Source organism: Haliotis asinina, chromosome 12 (assembly GCF_037392515.1).
Source record: "Haliotis asinina isolate JCU_RB_2024 chromosome 12, JCU_Hal_asi_v2, whole genome shotgun sequence".
Lineage (NCBI taxonomy): Eukaryota > Metazoa > Mollusca > Gastropoda > Lepetellida > Haliotidae > Haliotis > Haliotis asinina.
This window is the reverse complement of record NC_090291.1, coordinates 45,084,114-45,106,576: the sequence shown is the minus strand read 5'-3', so window position 1 is coordinate 45,106,576 and position 22,463 is coordinate 45,084,114. Positions and strand designations below refer to the sequence as shown.

At 39.0% G+C, this 22,463-nt stretch overlaps 1 protein-coding gene across 3 annotated transcripts in view; it reads left to right on the top strand.

Annotated features, from left to right (window-relative positions):
- LOC137258176 (uncharacterized) overlaps positions 1-22,463 on the top strand; it is a 186,237-nt gene that overhangs the window by 129,651 nt on the left and 34,123 nt on the right. For all 3 annotated transcript variants that reach the window (XM_067795752.1, XM_067795754.1, XM_067795753.1), the window contains one exon: positions 8,321-9,663. In XM_067795752.1, the coding sequence (XP_067651853.1) occupies positions 9,579-9,663 (85 nt within the window). In that variant the 5' untranslated portion in view covers positions 8,321-9,578. The remainder of the gene's footprint in view (positions 1-8,320; positions 9,664-22,463) is intronic.

Here is a 22,463-nt window from a genome sequence, read left to right as displayed (position 1 = left end):
CTTTCTATTTGTGTACTGGGAAGTTGACGGGTCAGTGAAATGATTACATGTGAACCATGACCTGGCAGCATGCAGACATTAGCACTGATTGGCTATTGGCTCAGGAGCATGTGCAGTTAAGGAACAGGTGCTTGTTGCTTACTCACAGTAGTGAATTCTCACTGACTGGTACAGGGAACTTTTTACATTCTAGTCAGGGAGGCGGGAGAGACAGGGGAAATGACATCAGTTTGGGTACACATCATTTCCTATAGTAGGTACAACCTGTAGGGAATACAGACAGTATCTGCCTGATGTAGCTTGTATATGCGCTGCGGAATATGGGTAGTATCTACTTGCTGTAGTACATACAACCTGCAGGAAATATTAGCTATGTCTGCCTCCTGTAGTAGATACAACCTGTGGGGAAACGGACACTATCTGCCTGATGTAGGGCAACCAACAAGAAGTATTAGCTGTATCTGCATGCTGTAGTAAATGCAGTCTGCAGGAAATTTTGGCAGTATCTGCCTGATGTAGCTTACACAAGCCCTGGGGAATATGGGTAGTATCTGACTGATGTAGCTTTCACAAGCCCTGGGGAATATGGGTAATATCTGACTGATGTAGATTACACAAGCCCTGGGGATTATGGGTAATATCTGCCTGATGTAGCTTACACAAGCCCTGGGGAATATGGGTAGTATCTGACTGATGTAGCTTACACAAGCCCTGGGGAATATGGGTATTATCTGACTGATGTAGCTTACACAAGCCCTGGGGAATATGGGTAGTATCTGACTGATGTAGCTTACACAAGCCCTGGGGAATATGGGTATTATCTGACTGATGTAGCTTACACAAGCCCTGGGGAATATGGGTAGTATCTGACTGATGTAGCTTACACAAGCCCTGGGGAATATGGGTATTATCTGACTGATGTAGCTTACACAAGCCCTGGGGAATATGGGTATTATCTGACTGATGTAGCTTACACAAGCCCTGGGGAATATGGGTAGTATCTGACTGATGTAGCTTACACAAGCCCTGGGGAATATGGGTATTATCTGACTGATGTAGTACAATCAGCAGGAAGTTTTATCTATATCTGCCTCCTGTAGTAGATACAACCTCTAGGGAAACAGTTTCTGCCTGATGTAGCTCATACAAGCATAGTATATGGGCAGTATCTGCCTGCTGCAGTAAACCACATTCAGGAATTACTCACTATTTGTGTATTGATGGTACATAGCACCTGCAGGAAGTACTATCAGTATCTGTCTGTGGTGTATATAACACCTGCAGCACTGTCTGTGTCTACCCACTGCCACCTGGCCGGAGACTGTGGTCAGTATCTGTTGTCAGTTATGTTAAAAAAATCTGTTGTCGATAGTCCTTGATAATTACGCATGGAAGAGAAGCTATGCAAAGGCTTAGTTTCTGAATATGTATAACTTTGATTGTAACAAATAAACCATTTGAGCAATCAGAGATTCAGAACCTGGGGAAATCTAGACTTGCTTCATTTTGGTCTGGGCGGTGTGGGGTAGCCTAGTAGTTAAAGCGTTCGCTCGTCACGTTGAAGACTTGGGTTCGATTCCCCACCTGGGTACAATGTGTGAAGCCCATTTTCCGGTGTCCCCTGCTGTGATATTGCTGGAATATTGCTAAAAGCGGCGTAAAACCAAACTCACTCACTCACTCACTCACTCATTTTGGTCTTTAGCATTACAGGGAGGACTAGACAGTGAGGAAAATAATATGGCCCAGGGACTGAGAGACAGACTAGAGAAGGGTCTAAATGTTTGCATTTATGGAAGTATCTACTGCAGGTTACACCTGCACACCTGTGACTGTCCCACCTGTGACAGTCTATCCTCATCCTCATCAGTTTGTTGTTTCATAATACATTGTACCCCTATCATTGTACATCCTATGAACCATTTTTGTCATGAATTTGTTACTGTCGTAATACATTGAACAAAACATCGTGGAGAACATCTTGTCATCAGTTATCACAAAACATTCTACAAAACATCGTTAGAAACTCCTTGTCAAAGTCGTGCAGGCATCATCATCATCATCATCATCATCATCAGTACAAAGCAATCATCATATGTTCAGGGTGGATACTATAACATATCTGTTATCTTAACCCAAAGCTAGTACATATTCAGATTTCAAGGGTAGGGTCCAGTTGTAATATATTTATGTATCATGTAAATTGTACAGTTTGCAAACATTGTATGGAAGGAGGACCAGAAAATTGTTAATGCTTTATCTCGTTTGAAGGCCGTTGTTCAATTCACCTCATGGACACCAAGTGTTTATTTTTCTGGTGTACCCCACTCACTCACTCACTCACTCACTCACTCACTCACTCACTCACTCACTCACTCACTCACTCACTCACTCACTCACTCACTCACTTGCGCATGCTGTAGTCATGCAGTAGACTTATGCTTGCATCAGAAATCAGACTAAAGTTTGGTTCAATTACCGAGAAATATAAACAGAAGCCCCTCTTGAAATCAGACAGTACTGAACAAATACACCCCTGTTGCGGAAGTCACCTGTAACTGCCACCCAGCCATAGTGTCAGAGCTATGCCACATACGGCATGCCTCCTGTATGTTTGTGTGTATAGAAGAAATTAGGGCAGTGAAACTGTCCATGTTGATGTGGTGGTGAGGACCCAATATTGTGTTCCAAAGCGCAGTAAAAAGAAGTACCTCACTGTACCACACATTGGGGAATAAGCTTTTTTGTTATGCATTTCATATGAATAGGGATCGAGGTTGTTTCTGCAAATACTGAATTGAATTTCATACAGCTACTGCCATCTTCAAGTATGTTGATATTGACTTTTGATTAATTGAAATAATCATTCAGTAATTCATTTTTTTTAAACTATTTGTCATGTGAGTGAGTTAGTGGCATGATGGTTTTGACTTATGTACTTGATTTAAGAATAATACAAACTGTTCAACATTCTTGTGTTTCAGTTTCCAGTGTTGATTAACAATAAAATATATAAATTCCTGGTTTTATTATTCATACCCTTCAAGGCTGTATGTAATTCATACATTTTACTTTTTCTGTATCATTAGCTGACAAAAAGAATATCTGTTTTAGGTTTCAAGTCTGAAATGAAGCCTCAAGTCATGATATGACATCGTGCGTTACAAAAGACTTAGACACTTACACAGACGCACATGAATCTTTGATATGCTCCGATATCTGAACTGCTCTGATATCTGAAATTGCATGACTATGTCTAGCAAGGTCCTACTGCACTCTGGTCGTGCGGAGTTGTATGATAGGCATCTCACGTTGTGCGTGTAACTGGCCGTCTGCTTGGCTAGATTCCCTGGCTGTAGAGCAGTGTGGTCAAAGCAGAAGTTTCCCTACTGCAGTAGTATGTATACACCTCCATGCTGTCTAAGTGTGGTGTAGGTCGAGATCTCTTGCGTGACTAAGTGGGCATTCAGTTGACTGTCCTCATGACATTCAACATGTTCAAGGGGGTCTGGCTGGGTTGAGGAAATCAATTCTGGCGAGGCGGGTGTAGCAGACGACAAGAGCAGACGGCAGTCAACTACTCAATGACTGAATCTTGTTCACAGGTAGATCTGTATGACATTGTTCCTGTAGGAACGGACTATCTTGACTATGGTAAGCTTGAAACATTTTGATAAGGAAGGGACTAATTTCACTCAGATTGTTTTGTCTAGCTTTGAGTCATTTTATGAATTCTTCACAAGGTGTGCTGAGCGAAGCCAGACATACTATATCCTGTTTCAAAATTCTCACGTCATTCATAACATGTTGAGTGGCAGAGGTATGTCTGGCGTAGTGTTTCTTGAAGTTTTCACGTTCATTGAACATTGTCTTTGCACATTTATATAGCCTAATGTTTATTGCTGTTGGATTTTGTTGTAATTTCATTTATTTACGCAACAGACATATATTTTTAGGCATTATGTTGACAGCGTTCATGATCTGAGTGCAGACACCCTTGTGCTTCTATTACCCATAGCTGTTGGGTGCTAAGAATTATTCTGAATATTCACTTGCCACATGTATATTCTATTCTTAACAGGGAAAAATCTATAGTCATTGTAAATTTATGTGTACTATTAACTTGTATTATATTTGTATTTAGTCATGATACGGCTGAAATACTGATGATCTCACTAACTTAATGCTGTATGGTCTGATTTGAAAAACGTTTTTCATTGATAATGATTGTTAGAATTTCCAAAGAAGTACAGTCTGTGAAATGTGTTCAGTACCTGATCAATAGATTAATTTGACCTCTGAGTGTGATGTTCATGTAGCAGAGGGTTCTGTTTATTGTATTTTCCGAGTTCAGAAATCCTTTAGTTCTTTTTCGTCAGACAGTGGTTTTGTTTTCAGTATCATCTGACCAAGCTTAATGTCATGAATAGTTTGTTGGGTAATGTGCACCAGCTTCATAACCAGGTCCTCTTTATGCAACAGACTGACTTGAAACGCTTGAAAAACTCATACACTCAGTAAAGTATGCACCTGTTGTCAATACCATTGCTCTATCCCATGAAATGCAATAGCAGGCTATATCATGCTTAAGTGTTATTCATTCTTTTTTGAGTAAATGATGCCTTCAAATTACCTATAATGGAGCAATTAGGAGTTATTTTGACGCTGTTAACATGATTCTTAGCCTGCTAGTGATACATGTGCTGTGGGCATGGTCGGACCGGTAGTGGGTTTGGTTTACACATTATCATATGATTATGCTGTTGGCAGAAAGGATTTTCCAGTATTAACAATTATTTAAGTTGATTGTGTAAGGGTCGGGAAAATATTGTTACGTATATGTTGATTTTGTATATTTCTGTATATAGGTTACGGTGCCATTATTGGCTTGAAGGAATATGTTTATGCATCTGCATTAGCCTGGTATTGCCTACCCAAAGTTTCGTATTCCCTACTTTCTACCTGGCAGGTCCTATCCCAAATGCTGTATCACCTGCTACCACTGTTGTGTCTTCTTTATCCTACCCCTGTTACTGCCTACCCTACATCACATTGGCTACCCCTAGTATTGCCTACCCTGCATCACATTGGTTATCCTAGTATTGCCTTCCCTATGTTACATTGGCTATGCCTATTATTGCCTACCCCACATCACATTGGCTACCCCTGTTATTGCCTACCCCACATCACATTGGCTACCCCTAGTATTGCCTACCCCACATCACATTGGCTATCCCTAGTATTGCCTACCCTACATCACATTGGCTACCCCTATTATTGACTACCCCACATCACATTGGCTACACCAAGTATTGACAACCCCATATCACATTGGCTACCCCTATTATTGGCTACCAGACATCACATTGGCTACACCTAGTATTGGCTACCCTACATCATATTGGCTACCCCTATTATTGATTACCCCATATCACATTGGCTACCCCTACTATTGACTACCCCACATCACATTGGCTACCCCTATTATTGCCTACTCCTCATCACATTGTCTACCCCTATTATTGCCTATCCCACATTTCATTGGCTACCCCTATTATTGACTATCACATTAACTATCATAGTCTTGCCTACCCCATGTCACATTATCTATCCTATTTTTCCTACCCTACAGTATGGTCCCTACCCCTGTTATTGCCTACCCTGCATCACACTGGCTATCCCTTAATCATTTCAAATGCTGGACAGAAATATGCTTTTAGATATTTTAAAGCACATCTCTACATATGGACAAAGATCCAGAATTAAGTTTAACAAATGTATGAGAAAAGTGTAGGTCACTACAGTGTCTATAAAGCCAAAGCAGGAGCTCAGCATCATAAAGTGTGTAGTTGATTGCATTGAGAAACTGCGCATAATGCATGTAGGGTAGTGGGTCATGCAGGGTTTAGACTCTAACGATCAATTTATAATTGTCGCTTAACAAAAAGTGCATCCACTCATCAGTCTAGACTTTTTTCATATTATGTCACAAGCTAATTATAAGCTGATTATCTCTCTCTCTCTCTCTCTCTGTCCTTTTGCATAAGGATATGTTCATACACTATGTTAATGCTTACTGTTGTAAGTCTTTGTAAAAGTAGGGTTGGGAACCTGATTGTTAAAGTGATCAACAGACACTCTGAAGACATGGTTTGCTTCCCTACAAGGGTGCCATGTTTGAAACCCACTTTGGGTGTCTTCCTCCTCCTTGGTTTCCCATTTCTCCTTTCCCGTTTCCCCCAGTGCGTGATCAGAATGTTGTACACCCAGTGCCTGACGATGTGTCATAGGAATGTTGCACACCCAGTGCCTGATGATGTATTACCTGAATGTTGTACATCCAGTGCCTGACAATATGTGATCTGAATTTTGTAGACCCAGTGCCTGACATTGTGTGATCAGAATGTGGTACACCCAGTGCCTGACAATGTGTGATCAGAATGTTGTACACCCAATGCCTGACAGTGTATGATCAGAATGTTGTACATCCAGTGCCTGACAGTGTGTGATCAGAATGTTGTACATCCAGTGCCTGACAGTGAGTGATCAGAATGTTGTACATCCAGTGCCTGACAGTGAGTGATCAGAATGTTGTACACCCAATGCCTGACAATGTATGATCAGAATGTTGTACATCCAGTGCCTGACAATGTGTGATCAGAATGTTGTACATCCAGTGCCTGACAGTGAGTGATCAGAATGTTGTACATCCAGTGCCTGACAGTGAGTGATCAGAATGTTGTACACCCAACGCCTGACAATGTATGATCAGAATGTTGTACACCCAGTGCCTGACAGTGTGTGATCAGTATGTTGTACATCCAGTGCCTGACAGTGTGTGATCAGAATGTTGTACATCCAGTGCCTGACAGTGTGTAATCAGAATGTTGTACATCCAGTGCCTGACAGTGAGTGATCAGAATGTTGTACACCCAATGCCTGACAATGTATGATCAGAATGTTGTACACCCAGTGCCTGACAGTGTGTGATCAGAATGTTGTACATCCAGTGCCTGACAGTGTGTGATCAGAATGTTGTACATCCAGTGCCTGACAGTGTGTGATCAGAATGTTGTACATCCAGTGCCTGACAGTGTGTGATCAGAATGGTGTACACCCAATGCCTGACATTGTTGTCTACACTTTATGAAATACAAGATGGCGTGTAACCACTTCTGTGACTGTAACCAAGAGTCATTGCGAGTGTTTGAAAGAAATGCAAGCTCAGACGCAAACTGTAGACACATTTTCAGTTATTATTCAAAAACTGTAAAATGATAGTGAAAATAGTTGCTGTCTGTCATTGTTTCTGAATTATGTATTAATGCTCCTTGTGGAAAGTGAAACTAACTTGCTCCCAGCAGACATCGTTTTTTGACAAAACAACATGGAAATGCAAATGTCAAAAGGACCCTGATATAGTTGTAATCCAAATATGGAGAGTTTCTGAATGTCATAGTGAAGCAAGTAAGCTTGGAAACTGTGCAGGTGTTTTTTGTTTTAGTTGTTGTTTTGAAATCCTGATTTTTAACTGTTCCTTCATTTTACTGTACTGACTTGCATGGTTTATTCTGCCTGGCAAAGTCAAGCATTTAGTGCATGATGTATGGGTCTGTATGAAATACTCCCAGTGAATGTTGTTAGGTTGTGCCATCAACATAAGGATTTTACCGTTTGAAGAGAGTAGTTTTGTTGTGCAATCTATATAGATATGACAGTGGACTGTGTGTAGGTAGTTCTGTCATGTCTATCTACCTAAGGGACCAGTGAAGGTCCAGGGTAGAATAGGTGTTCAGCAACACATGCGAGGCGACTAACGGGATCAGGTTCTGATTTGCGCAGATCAATGCTCATGCCATTGGTCACTGGATTGTCTGATCCAGATTTGATTATTTCAAGACAACTGCCATATAGCTGAAATATTGCCGAATGTGGCTTAAATCTAAACTCACTCAGTCATGCCATCTATTCAAGGATGTGACAGTCAGACATAACAGAGCTAGCTGCTACTATCTACACAAGAGTATGACAATTCATAGTTTGACTTGACTAAATATCTGACTTGAATCACCAACATCCTTCTCTGCATGTTTAGTATTTTACGATTTGTAGTTCATTGTTATCAAGACTGTATTTTCACATTACCCAATTTTGTACTGCCATTTTTATACAGAGAAATATCTCTGAACAATTCCTAACCAACTCGTATGAAGAAATGCCCAAAACGTCCATAACATTATGTAACACTAGTATTAAAAACTGCAGACTCAATAAGCATGTGTAGATTGCTGTAATCTAACAAGGCCTTTCTGTATTACAGGTGAGGAGGTGGGAGCTGACACGACAAGGCAGGACGAGTTGCAGGCCTTGAGAAGAAGGCTGAAGAAGCATCAGCCTGTGCAGTTACACCATACTGTACTGAGTTGGTTGGGCCATCAGGCGGGCGTGCAGTCAGGCGGGCACTAGGTCCTGCAGTACTCACGGTGTCTGTGAATGACGTCACGCATACAAGTGCGCATGTGAAGTATACCAGCGACGAAAGACCTGCAGACAGAAATTACCGAAGGAATTTGATGCACTCGTGCAAAATGCGCAGTAGTTGACCTCAAAGTTAGTGTTTGTGAAGCAAGAAAGATAAGTTGTGCTAATATATGGGAACAGGTCCCTGTGACATGATCGGGGTGTCTCGAAGCGAGTGACAACGAGGGCCTAGTGAGTGAAGAGTTATTATTATGTCACAGGATCAGTCAGGTGGTGGATGTGCATGGTCCACCTTTGCCCAGTGAGGTAGACAGCAAGGAAGTGGGTACTCTTGTTGACGATCCCCCAGTCCCCCAGTGGCAGCAGACGACACGGCTCTGACATCCTCTCAAAGTGTACACGCTCAGAGATATGCTGGTTGTAAGGAGTCACACTACACTGACACACTTTCCTGCACTGTGTCGTCTGCTCGAAAAGAATTGTTCCTCCACAATGTGAGAGCTCAAGCTGTTTCACAGACTAGTTCACAGTAAATTATCAAAAGACAGTCACCAGAAAAAGAAAAAGAAATATGCGTCTGCTTGCCAAATATTGGTTTGCCCATGTGCTTATGAAGTTAGTCGTCTGGGAGCAAAAAAGGGCTGGCTATTGAATGAAGGAAAATTGTCACCGAATTATGAGAGACAGTTGTCAGTTGTAAGCTGAGGAGACTCACAACAAACTTTGAACTTTTGTGTCCAATTTCTGTTACATCTGTAATAGACGTTTTCGTAATGTCATGATTCGACTCACATCACACAGACACCGATTTGGGTTTAGGATTGGTAACTGCAGCCAAACAGGTAGATCACCGAGTTCATTGCAGAAATTGTCACCAGATCTTACAGGTCAGAATTCCAGAGACGACTGTGGCAAGGATTTAAGCGCCACAGGAAAGTTCTAGTTTCTATGTGGTCAAGGATTTTTATGAAACTTTGTAGCGACTGTTTGTGAAAGAAGATATGCCCATGTCCGTGGATCTTGATGTCTGTGAGTGCAGAAACTAGCCAGGGCAACAGTAGTTTTCTACGGGATGGGTTGATGTGCGTTCGGACGGAATGAGTTTGCCCATGTATCTATGCCTGGTTTATTGTGCATCAGTTCTCTGGATAGTTCCTTTTGAAGCTGCTAAAACTAAGAAAGGTAAGTTACATTTTCGTCATTTGTTGTTTAATTGTGGCTTAAACATAACCATTATATGCAAGGACAGTGTTCGACAAAATTACCGCTGCTGCTATTGCTGTAAGCACCAATGCCAAAAATGAATGGGTTTTCTTTTTGCCAGACAGTGATAGTTGTCAGCAAGTAGTACATTGGTTTTCATGGAGTCTGTTAAATTGGTTTTTCATGTGGCTTCCAAACCATCTCCTATTATCGTAGTTTTACATCCCTCCCCAAATATAGATATCTGATACTTGCTGTATCATGGAACAGAACCAAGCTTGCACAAAAGCTTAAGGAGGTTAGTTTTAAACTCAAATTGTGTAAATTCATGCATATGTTTTATGCATATTCTTGAATATGGTTTATGCATATTCATGTTTAATGCACATTCATAAATGCATGTTTAATGCATATGACTATGTCATGCATGATATATATGTGTATAAATTCTAACATGAATATCTACCTCAAATTCATGAAACTTTAGAGGTAACACAAACTAGTTCATTATGTCCTTGTATTTATGAAAATAATACCAGTTAATAATTATTTATTATTGGTGAGCAGAATCAACAGTATGAGCCAGTTACATTTTTCCAAATTTGTAGCACATGCTTTGAATCTATGAATAGTCCTGTGATAAATTTTTGCAGTGTTTATAGGAAGTATATGCACCAAGCCGTGACACTCCTTTCCTTGATGACTTCTCCATGTGTAGAGATCTCTGATGAAAGATCAGGGAACCATGACAGTATTAGGGGCGTGTTTCATCATAGCAGTTGCAGTCGTTATGGAAGTTATCACACAGTTTGCTGTGGGATATACACTCCCAGCATGCGTCTAACCACATGTTTGCATCCAACTTATGTACCTGATGTATGATCAAGCTCTTAGATGTCAAACATCATGAAACTGCATCACTTGAATTTTATCTCCAAAATTTAGCAGACATGCTTTTGTGTAAATTTTGAAATTGTTCACAGTAGTTGGAGTTCATTGATAATTAAGTCTTGTTTGCTGGAATACACTAACGTAAACTTTCTGATGACCACTTTCTGACGATAAGAATGTTGGAACCCTGAGATATGCATATTCTGAAAAGGAAAACATCAAACATGATGCACTATGAGAGAACTATGAGAACTGAGTTCCACTTACGGTTTTAGTTAGCAGGACTTGGAATGCAATATGAGTTTGACCGTATAAAGGGTTGTGATTGATTTGATGTATAATGCTTGTTATGTAATTAAAACATACTACCTGCTCATTCAGTTTTAAAAAGCCATGTTGGGCATCATTCCGGCATGGGTCGCTGATGGACCCTTCAATAATGGTAGAAACTGAGGTAGATGAGGATTTTGAAAAAGTAGGAAACAAGACACTTTAAAGCATTACATGATATATTAACATGTAAGGTGTAATAATGAGGTGTGGTGTGTTAAGCGTACAGCCCCAGATTTGGGATCTGCCAGTGAGGAAGTGTCAGTCTGCTCCTTTAGTGATTGAAGCAGTGTAAAATCTCCCTTTCTTTGTCTTAGCTGCTTTGTCATTCATTATCTTCATTGTGGTTATGTACCATTTAATGCAAGGCACAAAATACAATATGGTTCCCAGTTTCTAGTTGAACCCTAATTTATAGCACTTCCGTAACAATAATTCATTGGCCCTCTCTGCTCATGACACAATGAAGAACAGGCAAATATGTCCCAAACATCAAAGTTTACAGTTTCTATGAATTTCTGGGTTTTGAGTTATAAGCCAATGCTGATTCCCATTTTAATGTACGTTTTTAATCAGTCAAAGATTAGGCAAGGAGGGTAGAAACACCTGTTCATCATCAGCAAGATGTGTCTCTGAATTTGAATGATAGTTTTGGAATCAAAATGGTGACTGGAACATTTGCTATGGTCCTCATACACGTTTGAGTCCCCATTAAAATGTTACTAACTGTTGATCGACCTCCACTATCCACAGTGCATCAAATATTTGGCCTCTTTCCATTAAGGAGTGTGTGCGTTATTTTATCGTGCGATATAAATATCAAGTTTCAAATTCATTCAGAATTTTGTACACGACATTTTTGTCATAAAACGTGAACATTGTGAATCATTTTATTGGTTGGGTCTGAAAAGGAAGCTGATTAATTACTCTGTCCTTTTTCTAAATGAACAAACATTTTTTGTGTTACAAGCAATAGTTTCATCAGTTTGCAGTGTTTTTGTTTCTTTTGCAATTTCTACATGAAGGATTCCTAAACCATGGTATTAAAAAAATTAAAATTAATGTACTGATAATATAAAAATTGAAATATCTAAGATACTGTAATTATGGCTTGATAGGTTATTAAGTCTTTTCAATGGAGAGTGTAAAAAAGCAGACGTCACAGTTGCTATGAAGTTCTCAAATTATGATCCACAGAATTATAAATTTTACTTTAAACCTTTTATGTAGATGTATTTACATTTCTCATTATATCTTCAGAAAATTTGTGGATATATCTTCAACTCAATTAGAAGTCATACAGAAGCGGAAACACGCTATATTTACAAAAAGTGGTGTTGATTAGGTGTCAGGTATATGTGACTCGTAGGATTTTTATGAACCAGAAGAGGAAATTAGCGTTACAAGGTTGCCATGAAAGTTTCCTAAAGGACAAAGATTTTCAATAACTGCATTTGAAATTATAGTTTAACATGCTGTGAAAACATCATTTCTATCTTGATTTGAAATAGCCAATCTGTAGTATCTGTAATTGTTGCAGCTGCGCTATTTCCATGACAACTTATTAATGTTACATTACAAGTTACATGATCACATGTTAGTGACTAGTTAATGCGACATTTTAAGTAGATGTGTTCTCATAATCTTGAAGAAAAAAGAACATTATCCATGTTTCATTAGAATTCATCAGGATATATAGTATAGTTCATGTTTTTTTTTAATATTTGTAATTTTGAAACAAAAGTTTTTGTATAGAACTTTTATGTGTATTTTATGTGTAATAGTTATGTGATACACCAGGGTGTATCATATAAGTGGAATATTCATGAGATGTTAAATAAGAAACATAGTGGTTTCTCCACAAAAGCAAAATAAACCAGACAGAAATATTATCATATCACAGCTTTAAGATGATAAATCTGGGGGAAAATTTCGAACATTATTTAATCATATGTTGAGACAGGTTTATTGAGGAATTGAAAACAGTTATGAGGAAAATAAGGTAATTATTTGGTTCTGTGTCCGTATACACTCTGTAGACGTGTGATACTGGAAGTCTATCACACATTGTAACTTTTACTTGCTTGATTACACAAGTCCACAAGGAGTTATTGAATGCGAGACTTACATTGTTGGTTAATGATGGAAAATGATGATGTAATAAAACGAATGCACGGAAATCAATGATGTAATGCACTAGTCTGGTCACCTTGACTTTCAGTATCGCACTGACACAAGGCAATGGTGGTAACCTTCCTTGGCTGTGAAGAACACTGTACACCTGTGAAGGATTTACTGACTCACAAATTACCTTCACTTATATATTTCAAGACACATACACTGTGGGTATTGGTTGCTTCTGGAATTTCCTACTGAAAATTGCACATCAGACGAAATGGTATTCGTTTTGAAGGATGATTTTTAGGTTTACTTCTTGAAAGATTTCTTATGTCAAGTATTCATTTGTTTTGAGATAAATTTTTAAAAATTCTGAAATGAAAAGTGTTTCATTTCAAAATTAATTTTGAAAGATCATTTTCTCCATGAATTGACTCTTTCAATATATGCATGTGAGATCTGATTGAGCAGAACATGCAATATTTGTAAACTAGAAGATTATATCATTTTGGCTCTTTACATTTTCTGCTTGCTTAGCTTTTGGCAGAAACATTTAAGAATTTCTGAAATATTTATAAGCTCTGATATAAGTTATAATTTGGCAGTAAGAATGTTTTCCTTAAACTTTTTATCTTGGTTGGTGATGATGAATAAATAAAGAATCAGTAATGGAATGGTAGATATACGTCATATCACCCAAGAGATACATGTTACACTTACATTATGTGTCCCTGTTCATATAACACATCCCAAACTACCAACTGTCCATCAATAATAAATGTTACTTCATTACCTGCTATGGATTTATGTTGATTATAGTATTAGAAGAGGTGGAAGAATTAATTTTATCAAAAGTAGACCTTATTCCTTGGGAAAAATATCTTTGTACTGAGTGTGAACCATTTTTAAAATTTTGAGCATGTCATTGATTCATGTTCTTTTACTTGCCAATGGCTATCTCAGGTTGTGTAATGAATGATGTTAATGTCATTGTATAAAAGGGAGAAATGTTTGACCAGTTATCAATTCATTCTTTTCTGCTGTCTGCTGTCACTCCATAATATCTTGGATGGCTCTTGATTTCAGTCTGTATTTTATTGTATGAATGGAATATTGCATTGGTCAAAATCCAGCAAGAGGACAAACATATCAAAATTATCACAAACATATCAATTTAAACGTGTATAATTCAAATGAATTGCCAGTGAATAGTTAATCTCCCTCTCTCTTGTCCTGAAGAACATGAACCTGTAGTAGACCATACATGAAAATCTGTCCCCGAGTCTTTGTGCTCTAAATATACATGTCAGACAAGGAATGAAGATCAGGTCCCGTAATTGGTATGTCCTTAAAATACATGGTCAAAGTGTAACATGAGATGAAATCTGAAAAGGTTACTGTGCCCTGCGCCATCCTTCAGATAGTGGACCAGTCAAGTTGTGGAACATGGTCACCTTAATGGTGCCTATATCTCGCCTGCCTTCTATCACCTGCACATGGGTTTCACTGACAGATGAACTTCACTGCACCTTGAAGAAGATGTAGACATATAATTAAGACGTATATACAAGTTTGTCAGTAAATCAGCAGCCTGTCTGCATCCTGATAAGAGGGCAGGGTGACCCAGTCAGAGGAAGCAAGGTATGCACCTTGCCTCTTTCGATCCTCTAATATCGTTATTGAGGTCTCTCGGGAGAGCTTATTCTGATGATGGACTTGCGGCATAAGCATGTTTGTGTGAGAATGAGCTGAGTTTAGAAGGGATTTATCAACATTTTTGATGATCTGCTGTAATGAATGGATTTGGCAGTGAAGACTGGATGAAGAAGTTTGGGGGTGAAAAGGCATAAAGCCGTTGAGTACTTAAGATATGAGGTTTTCCATTCTGAGCAGTGGATGGGTGACAAGCGGCTGGGAGGCCAGAGAAAAACATATTTCCTCCTATGAGTGATCGAACTATGATTCTAAGATAATTTTGCTGAGAGAAGAAAGAAGTCTTTCTAGTCATCCTCAGAGGCTGACAGTGGGCACCAGTTCTTCAATGGAAAAGATAGGAACAATTTCGCAGTAAATGTGATTGGAACAATACTGCAGTGAATTTGATAAGAAATCGCCAAGGTTGAAATTATTGATATCCTGATTTTTAGATTATTTTAATTATTTGATCAGTGATAGGTATTAGTCCTCATCAGTTATGTATACTGGACAAAAATAGTAAATTTGTGAATTTGGAAATTATGAATAATGGTGTATTTATTCATTGACATACTGCTAAAATATCGGTCATAAAAATACCAATATCCCTAACGTATTTTGTGTAGTATATATAGAAGACTGATTTTCTACCCAATCTTGCTGATTTATGTAAACAGCTGAGCTGTGGACAAGTTTTGCTTGACAAACTGACAAACTGTTGGAAATTGTTTATAACTCATGTTGGCCAATTAACTATAGCAGACACATGAAAGGAGCAAATGCCTGTGTACAAGGTTTGACATTGGGTTGTCCAAATACCTCCAGTCAGACAACTGATTGTGTGCCACTATTAGTGGTTATTATTGTTCTTGGTTGTTGATGTTTTACCAAAGGGGAAGTCTATGGTGAAATTTGAGCAAAAAGAATATTTGCCTCAACCTAAGTACATTTGATTTCTCCCTCACCTGATGTTGGTGGAATATTGTGGCTTTAAATCTGGTCTGTCCTGAATGACGTTATTTTCTCTGCTGCCCAGCCTTCCATGCAATGCTAAAGCCCTAAATGAAGCAAGTCTAGATTTCTACAGATTCAGAATATCCCATCTCACTGGGGCTGCTTTTGTTTAAATGGATTTATTTGTTACTATAAAAATTATGTATATTCAGAGGGTTAGTCAACGTAAAACGTTATTCAAACACAAAAGGCCAGTGGGATGGTCTAGTGGTTAATGCACTGTTTGTCATGCTGAAGACCAGGGTTCATTTCCTCAGATATTTGAATCCAGTTTCTGGTGACTCCCTGACTCATATTGGGGACATAAAACTTTATTCATTCTGTTGGCATATGGAAACAGTAATCTCTTCAGTCAGTCTGATCACAAACGAACTTAAGACACAGACTTGTGAGGCAGTGCTATACGTTTTTGTTCACTGATTTTTTGTGTGTGTTTCTAAATGTTAATACTCCCTTGGCATTTGAAAACAATTCCTTGGTTCTTTTATCTTGTATGTTTCTGCCTCTTGGTGGGAGCCATGTTAGTTGTGTTGCCATTATGTAGACTGCGTGTCCAGTTTCATTGTGTTTTTATTTAATCTTCATGGAAGGCAAGTGTGTTAACCGAACATCATTCTATACCATATTTTCTTTGAGTTGAAGATCACCTGATTGACAGTGTGTGTCATGATACAGACTGATACCTAAGATGTCCAGGTAGTCTGCAAATAGAAAGAAGTAATGAAAAGGTTAAAATACATCACTGAAACCGAGTGTTTCATATATAATATTTATATATGAACTGAAGATTTGAATGCAGTGGATTCGTCCATTACCAAGTCCTCATTTTCACCAAGGGCTGTTGGGTAACCCAGAGGCTTAATTATTCGCTCGCCATATGGAAGACCTGGGTTCGAATCGCTTGGGTACAATTTATAAAGCCCAATTCTGGTGTCCCCTGCCATGATATTGCTAGAATATTGCTAAAAGTGATGTTAACCCAATTCACTCACTCAATTTCACCATGGTTACAAGTGGTGTGATGCAACTTCCCTGCAGACTATCTCAATTTCACAGTCTGATGGTTCAAGTACTGTCTTGACCTAAAGAGCAATGACACTGTAGTTGTTGTTTAATTGTTGCAACCCTTGTATTTTTGTCTGCCTCTGCGGACATGTAGACAATCTCTCAATGGACTGTAGCTCAGTAGTTTGATTATGTCCTTGTCATACCAGAATGGTAGCCTTGTGGTTAGAGCATTTGCTTGTCTTGTTGAAGACCCGAGTTCGATTCACCACACGTATGCAATGTGTGAAGCCCAGTTTTGGTCTTCTCCCACTATAATATTATGTAAAACGACTTAAAACCAAGTTCACACACTTCCACCAAAATGTGTTAAGTACGTGTAGTCAGTTTGATGTGTCTGAATGGGGACATTGATGTATGCCAGTGGGCTAACTCCATAAGTGCAGTGTCATGGAACCATTATTCAAACCCTGTTGTTTAGTATGTCAGTTACACAACAATTCCCAAAGATATGTATGCCAATGCTAATGAATGAGTGATCGAGGGAGTTCAGTTTTATGCCGTGCATGGCAATATTCCAATTATATGGCCGCAGTCTGTAAATAATTGGGTCTGGACCAGACAGTCCAGTGATCAACAGCATTAACATTAGTCAATGCAACTGGTATACGATGACAGGTGTCAACCTATTCAACGAGACTGACCACCTAATTCACTTAATCACCTGTTACGACTAGCACGGATGGTGAACAAGTATGTTACAGCCCCAGGCTAGCTATTCTCGAAACGTTCGTAACCCTACAAACTTCTTAAGCCCATTCTTAACACATAGACTACGTTCAAACAAACAAACAATGAAACCAACCTCAAAGAAATGGTGTTCATGAACATTTCATATAAATTACTATAGTTTCAAAAGTACAATGTTTAGTTGACATGTAATGTCATTCCGTGTTTCTGTAGTGTTCACAAATGATGTTTCAGTAACAGGTCATTGGGTCCTGTTAGTTTCAGCTATCCATTTGACCTGCTGTAAATTCACAAGAGCCATAGAATAAAAATTAAATCCACAATTCAGATTTGACAGATCTTGAAAATTTATAAACAGCAAACAAGTGTGATGTGTCACATACGATAACTTCAGTCAAAGTTTTTGTGAAATATACAGTCGGACTCTGGGGCCAGTGTGTTATAGATTTCCACCAGACTGTCCACAGTCAGAAACTATTCGTGAACACTGTTTCTGAAAATGTTTGTTCTGTCTCTATGTGGCCTGGTGTCTGATGTGTTTCTATTTACGACTGGCACCTTTCAGTGGTAACCTTACTTTGTCATGCAGTGGGATTTGTCTTTCTGATATGCTAGAGCAGAAGTCATATATAATGCATGGAAACTTTGTTTCAATTATGCAAATGTATTGATTTAAAGATTTATCGATTATCAAAGTTACAAGAAACATTATTAGCATTACAATTCCTCCAAAGCACCAGTCCATGTCAGCATGTATTGCAAAACATTTTTTTACATATTTGAAAATAGATATTTCATGTGTTGCAGCATGGATCTAGTTTGTTTTGTCATTCATCTTTTGTTAATATTTTCTGGGCAACTCTATGTGTTGTTATTGAAGTGATGCAGAGGACTAGCAATACAGTCAGTTTTGATGTATTTTGATATATTGTACGTCATGCGATCACAGTAGTGGTTAGCAAAGCGGTATAATTATGAACAGAAATAACTTTGTAAAGCGCACAAAGAGTTTGCTCTGATAACATAATATATGTAGATTTTTAGCCTACGGGAGAAAAGTATTGTCATGTTGTATGTGAATTAATTGTGGTTTAAGTGCAAAGTTAACCATGTGGATTTGTGGCGATTCCAAATGAGTTTAGCTCATTTTATCTAGTACAGGATGTTATGTTCAGACTTTCTGACTTAAATGAAGCTCATGTCAGGTGTCCCCCTGTTGGAATATTGTTAAGAGCGATGTAAAACCCAATTCACTCACTCATTCACTCTCTGGCTTGGTTCATTGTGTGGAATGTTATACTGCATTGTTTTGTCATTAGTTGCCTGTTCCAGAACTAATTATTCATGGTCATGAGTTTTTAGACACTTTCGACTCACTCATATATGTTTGTTAGCTAAAAATTGTGGTCAGTTTTGATATTTACAGTTCCAAGGTACACTGTATCGTTCAAAAATAATTTTCTACTTTTAAAGGAATATGCTAGCTAGTTTTTAACTCACTGACTGACTCACTGACTTACTCACTCACTCACTGACAGACTCACTGACTGACTGACTCCCTCACTCCCTCTGGTTCCATGGATGAAATGCATTTGCAGCTCCAAAAGAATTCGACTGAATTGGACTACATATGAAAATCAAAATTGTGACTTACAGTGTTCCCAGAAATTATTGAGAAAATCTTTGTTTTTTTTCTAATGATGCTAAGATTGGAAAAAGGGCTTTCACTATGCACTAAGCATACTAAATAAGGGAGACAACTCTTGAAGGCTTAGAAGGCAGTTCATTACGTCAAGAGTTATCTCCCTTGTCTGAGCAGATGGCTTCCTGTGTTGACATGGCAGAATTTACAGCAAGAGAGAAAAGAAAGCTCATTCTAGATGATTTGAAAGGGGTGAGGCTGATGCTAAAGTGTTAGCTTGTAGACATGGTATTCCTCTGTCTACAGTATACAGAACTTTGAAGAATATTCAAACAGGAACCGGGATAGAGCACAAAGCAGGGGCAGGTCGGCCTAGGAAATTCAGTGTTGTGGATGGCCGAAGACTTGGGCAGATTGTGAGTAGGGGCAAATTGAAAAGTGTTGAGAACATCAGAAATGAAATGATTAGCAGAGGAAGTCCTCAGGTATGCAATGAAACAGTTAGGCAGGAATTACAGAGACTTAATTGGGTGAAAAAACGTGGAATTCCCTCGCCGTTGATGAAAGATGCACAAAAGGAAAAACGTTTAAACTGGTGTCGGGCTCATGAAAATCAAGATTGGGATAATGTTTTCTTTTCGGATAAAAGTTCTGTTTGGCTTTTCCCTAATTGTGTGAAAATTTGGACCAAAGATACTGACAAACCTATCTACCAGCGACCAAAACATAGCCCGAAGTTTCACATGTGGGGTGGCATATCGGCTCGCGGAGTGACGCCATTGTGTGTTTTCACGGGAAACTTGACAAAAGAAAGATACATTGACATTCTAAATGGTCACCTTCTTCCGACAGCACAAACATTGTATGAAGATGATTGGATTTTCCAGCATGATAATGACCCAAACCACACTGCGCGCTACACAAAACAGTGGTTGTCGGGTGAAAATGTTCAAGTTTTAGACTGGCCCAGTTACAGCCCAGACCTAAACCCAATTTAGAATGTGTGGGGAGTCATGAAGGACAGAATAAACCAAAAGGGACTGAGAAATATTGAAGATATGAAGGCCGAGGTGGTCCAATTTTGGGATACCCTGTCACACGATTACCTACAAACTTTGATGGGTAGTGTGCCTAGGCGTATTCAGGCATGCATTGCTGAGCGAGGAGGTCTAACAAAGTACTAAAACAAGACTGCCAAAGGATGATGTTTTAACATGTTTATGTAAGTAAAACGCCAGAAGTTAATAAACGTAATGAGTTACATGACGCAACATGATTCTCAATAATTTCTGGGAATACTATACCTTCATCAACCTGTAATTGTCATAAGCAGCAACAAACAGAAATATGTGGCCTTGCTGGCTGACTTGCACAGGTCAGTGCTGATGTTAGTCACTGGATTGTGTGGTCCAGACTGTATAATTTGCAGACTGCCTTCACATATGTTGAATATTCCTGAGCAGGCTCATCAACAAACACTGTTTCCCAAACATAGATTTGCTTTAGTGCTGTGTAGAAACTGAAAAACTTGCTCTTGTCATTGCATATTAAGAGGAAACCCAGAGTAAAGTGTGAGGTATAAAGTTTCAGTTTGTCATGTACTTTGTTTGCCCTTCAAAAACTATTGAGCTGAGTTATAAAGTTGTCATTGGTCTTGGCTGAGTGTCTACATAGCCAGCAGAAGATACTTAATTTGTGAGCTCCAAATACTGAGCATAGCAATTGTTTTCGAGATCCCTTGAAGTTTGTCCCTTTGTGGAGGCAGCAAACATTCTGAATGACCTTGAAAGTGGTATTTTGAAACATAGCATTTCAGTAGGTTTTCTTCATTACCCAGTTTTCACTAGGAGCCTGTTTGTATCTCTGACGTTGTTTTGATATGTTGTTGCAGCATAACTTTACCACCCATGTTTCTTAGCAGATTGTGACGCAATTAAAAGCCAGTTTTTCCTTTCAATTGCTATTGATTCTTGTCTGGGCATTTTCGGACATGGATATAATTAGATGACAAAAAAGACTGTAGACTAATAGCTTAACACAACAGTTAGGTCTTGGCAAATGTAAAAATATCTCCAGACAAATGACCTCCTCAGCAAATTGTCGTAATTAAATTACATTGGAATGCTTAACACAAGTCTAGCCTGAAGATAGCTGCAGAACCAGCGCAACCGGCACAGAACTCGCCTATGGGTCAGCTGAAATCTGGGCAGGTGCTCCCGCAATCATTTCAAGCATTTGAATTTGTTTATCTATCTTTGCAGTAAAACCTGCATCAGATGTTTCACTCATGCTCTTGTCTGTATCAGTTGTTGCTGGTGTTATTCAAATACAGTGGAAGCTGTGAAAAACGGCTTGTGCCCATTCCAGCAAGTTGTCTACCCCGGCATAAAATTACAGTCCCATCCGAGGCTTTCACAATTGCCAACAGCTTTACAATCCAGCACATTGTCTAAACCAAGTTATTTCTTCAGTCCAAATGAGTGCTGGTTTAGACAGCTTCCGCTGTATGTAAATAAATGCTTGTAGTTGATTGTGATCACTGTGGACCCATGGTCAATGACCCTTCATAAGAACAAGTGACCTACCTGTCTGAGTGGTGTGGGTCTCTGTTTGTTGCAACTCAGACAGTGATCCCCCAGTAGGGGTTCTGGGATAGAATACTTGTTTGGTTTGTTTGTTCTTGGTATAATGGTGCACTTGCTTCATTCCAGCTGTATGATGGCAGTCTGTAAATAATAGCATCTTTACCAGACAGTTTGGTAACTTGTTATGGCTGTAAGGGGTGACGGAAGGGAATGGATGGTTAGATTCTGCAATTAGTTCATTGTCATCATAATGTGGTGTGTGTGGCGTTAACACGAAACAAACAAACCAACAGTTAATGTGGAATCTGATGGACGTCCAGTGTCCTACTCTAGCGCTGATTGTACCTCATTGTGGAGTGTTGTGTGGATGGTTATCCTGACCTGTCGTGTAATGTAAGGGCTGTGGTCTGCTGTTTCCTGCAGCATATGCGACTCTGATATGCTTGTATTTCCGGTGTGATGGAGCTGGGGAAAACAGGCAGAAAAAAGAGCTTATCTCAAATGTCATAAGTTATGTGGGCCATTTCAGACCATTTTCAGATTTCATTTTGTCAGTCAGGCATTTGTTGACTCGTTGAAAATGTTAGCCCTGATAATTTGAGAGAGGGCTTCTTGCTTGTTGGAATGCAATATTTATGAAATTTACAGAGATGGCACGCATGGAGAGAAAAAACATACACCGATCTTGGTTATCCTACCTCTATTGGCCTTCGTGTGGTGAGGTTTGGGGCCCTGTCACCTAAGGCACA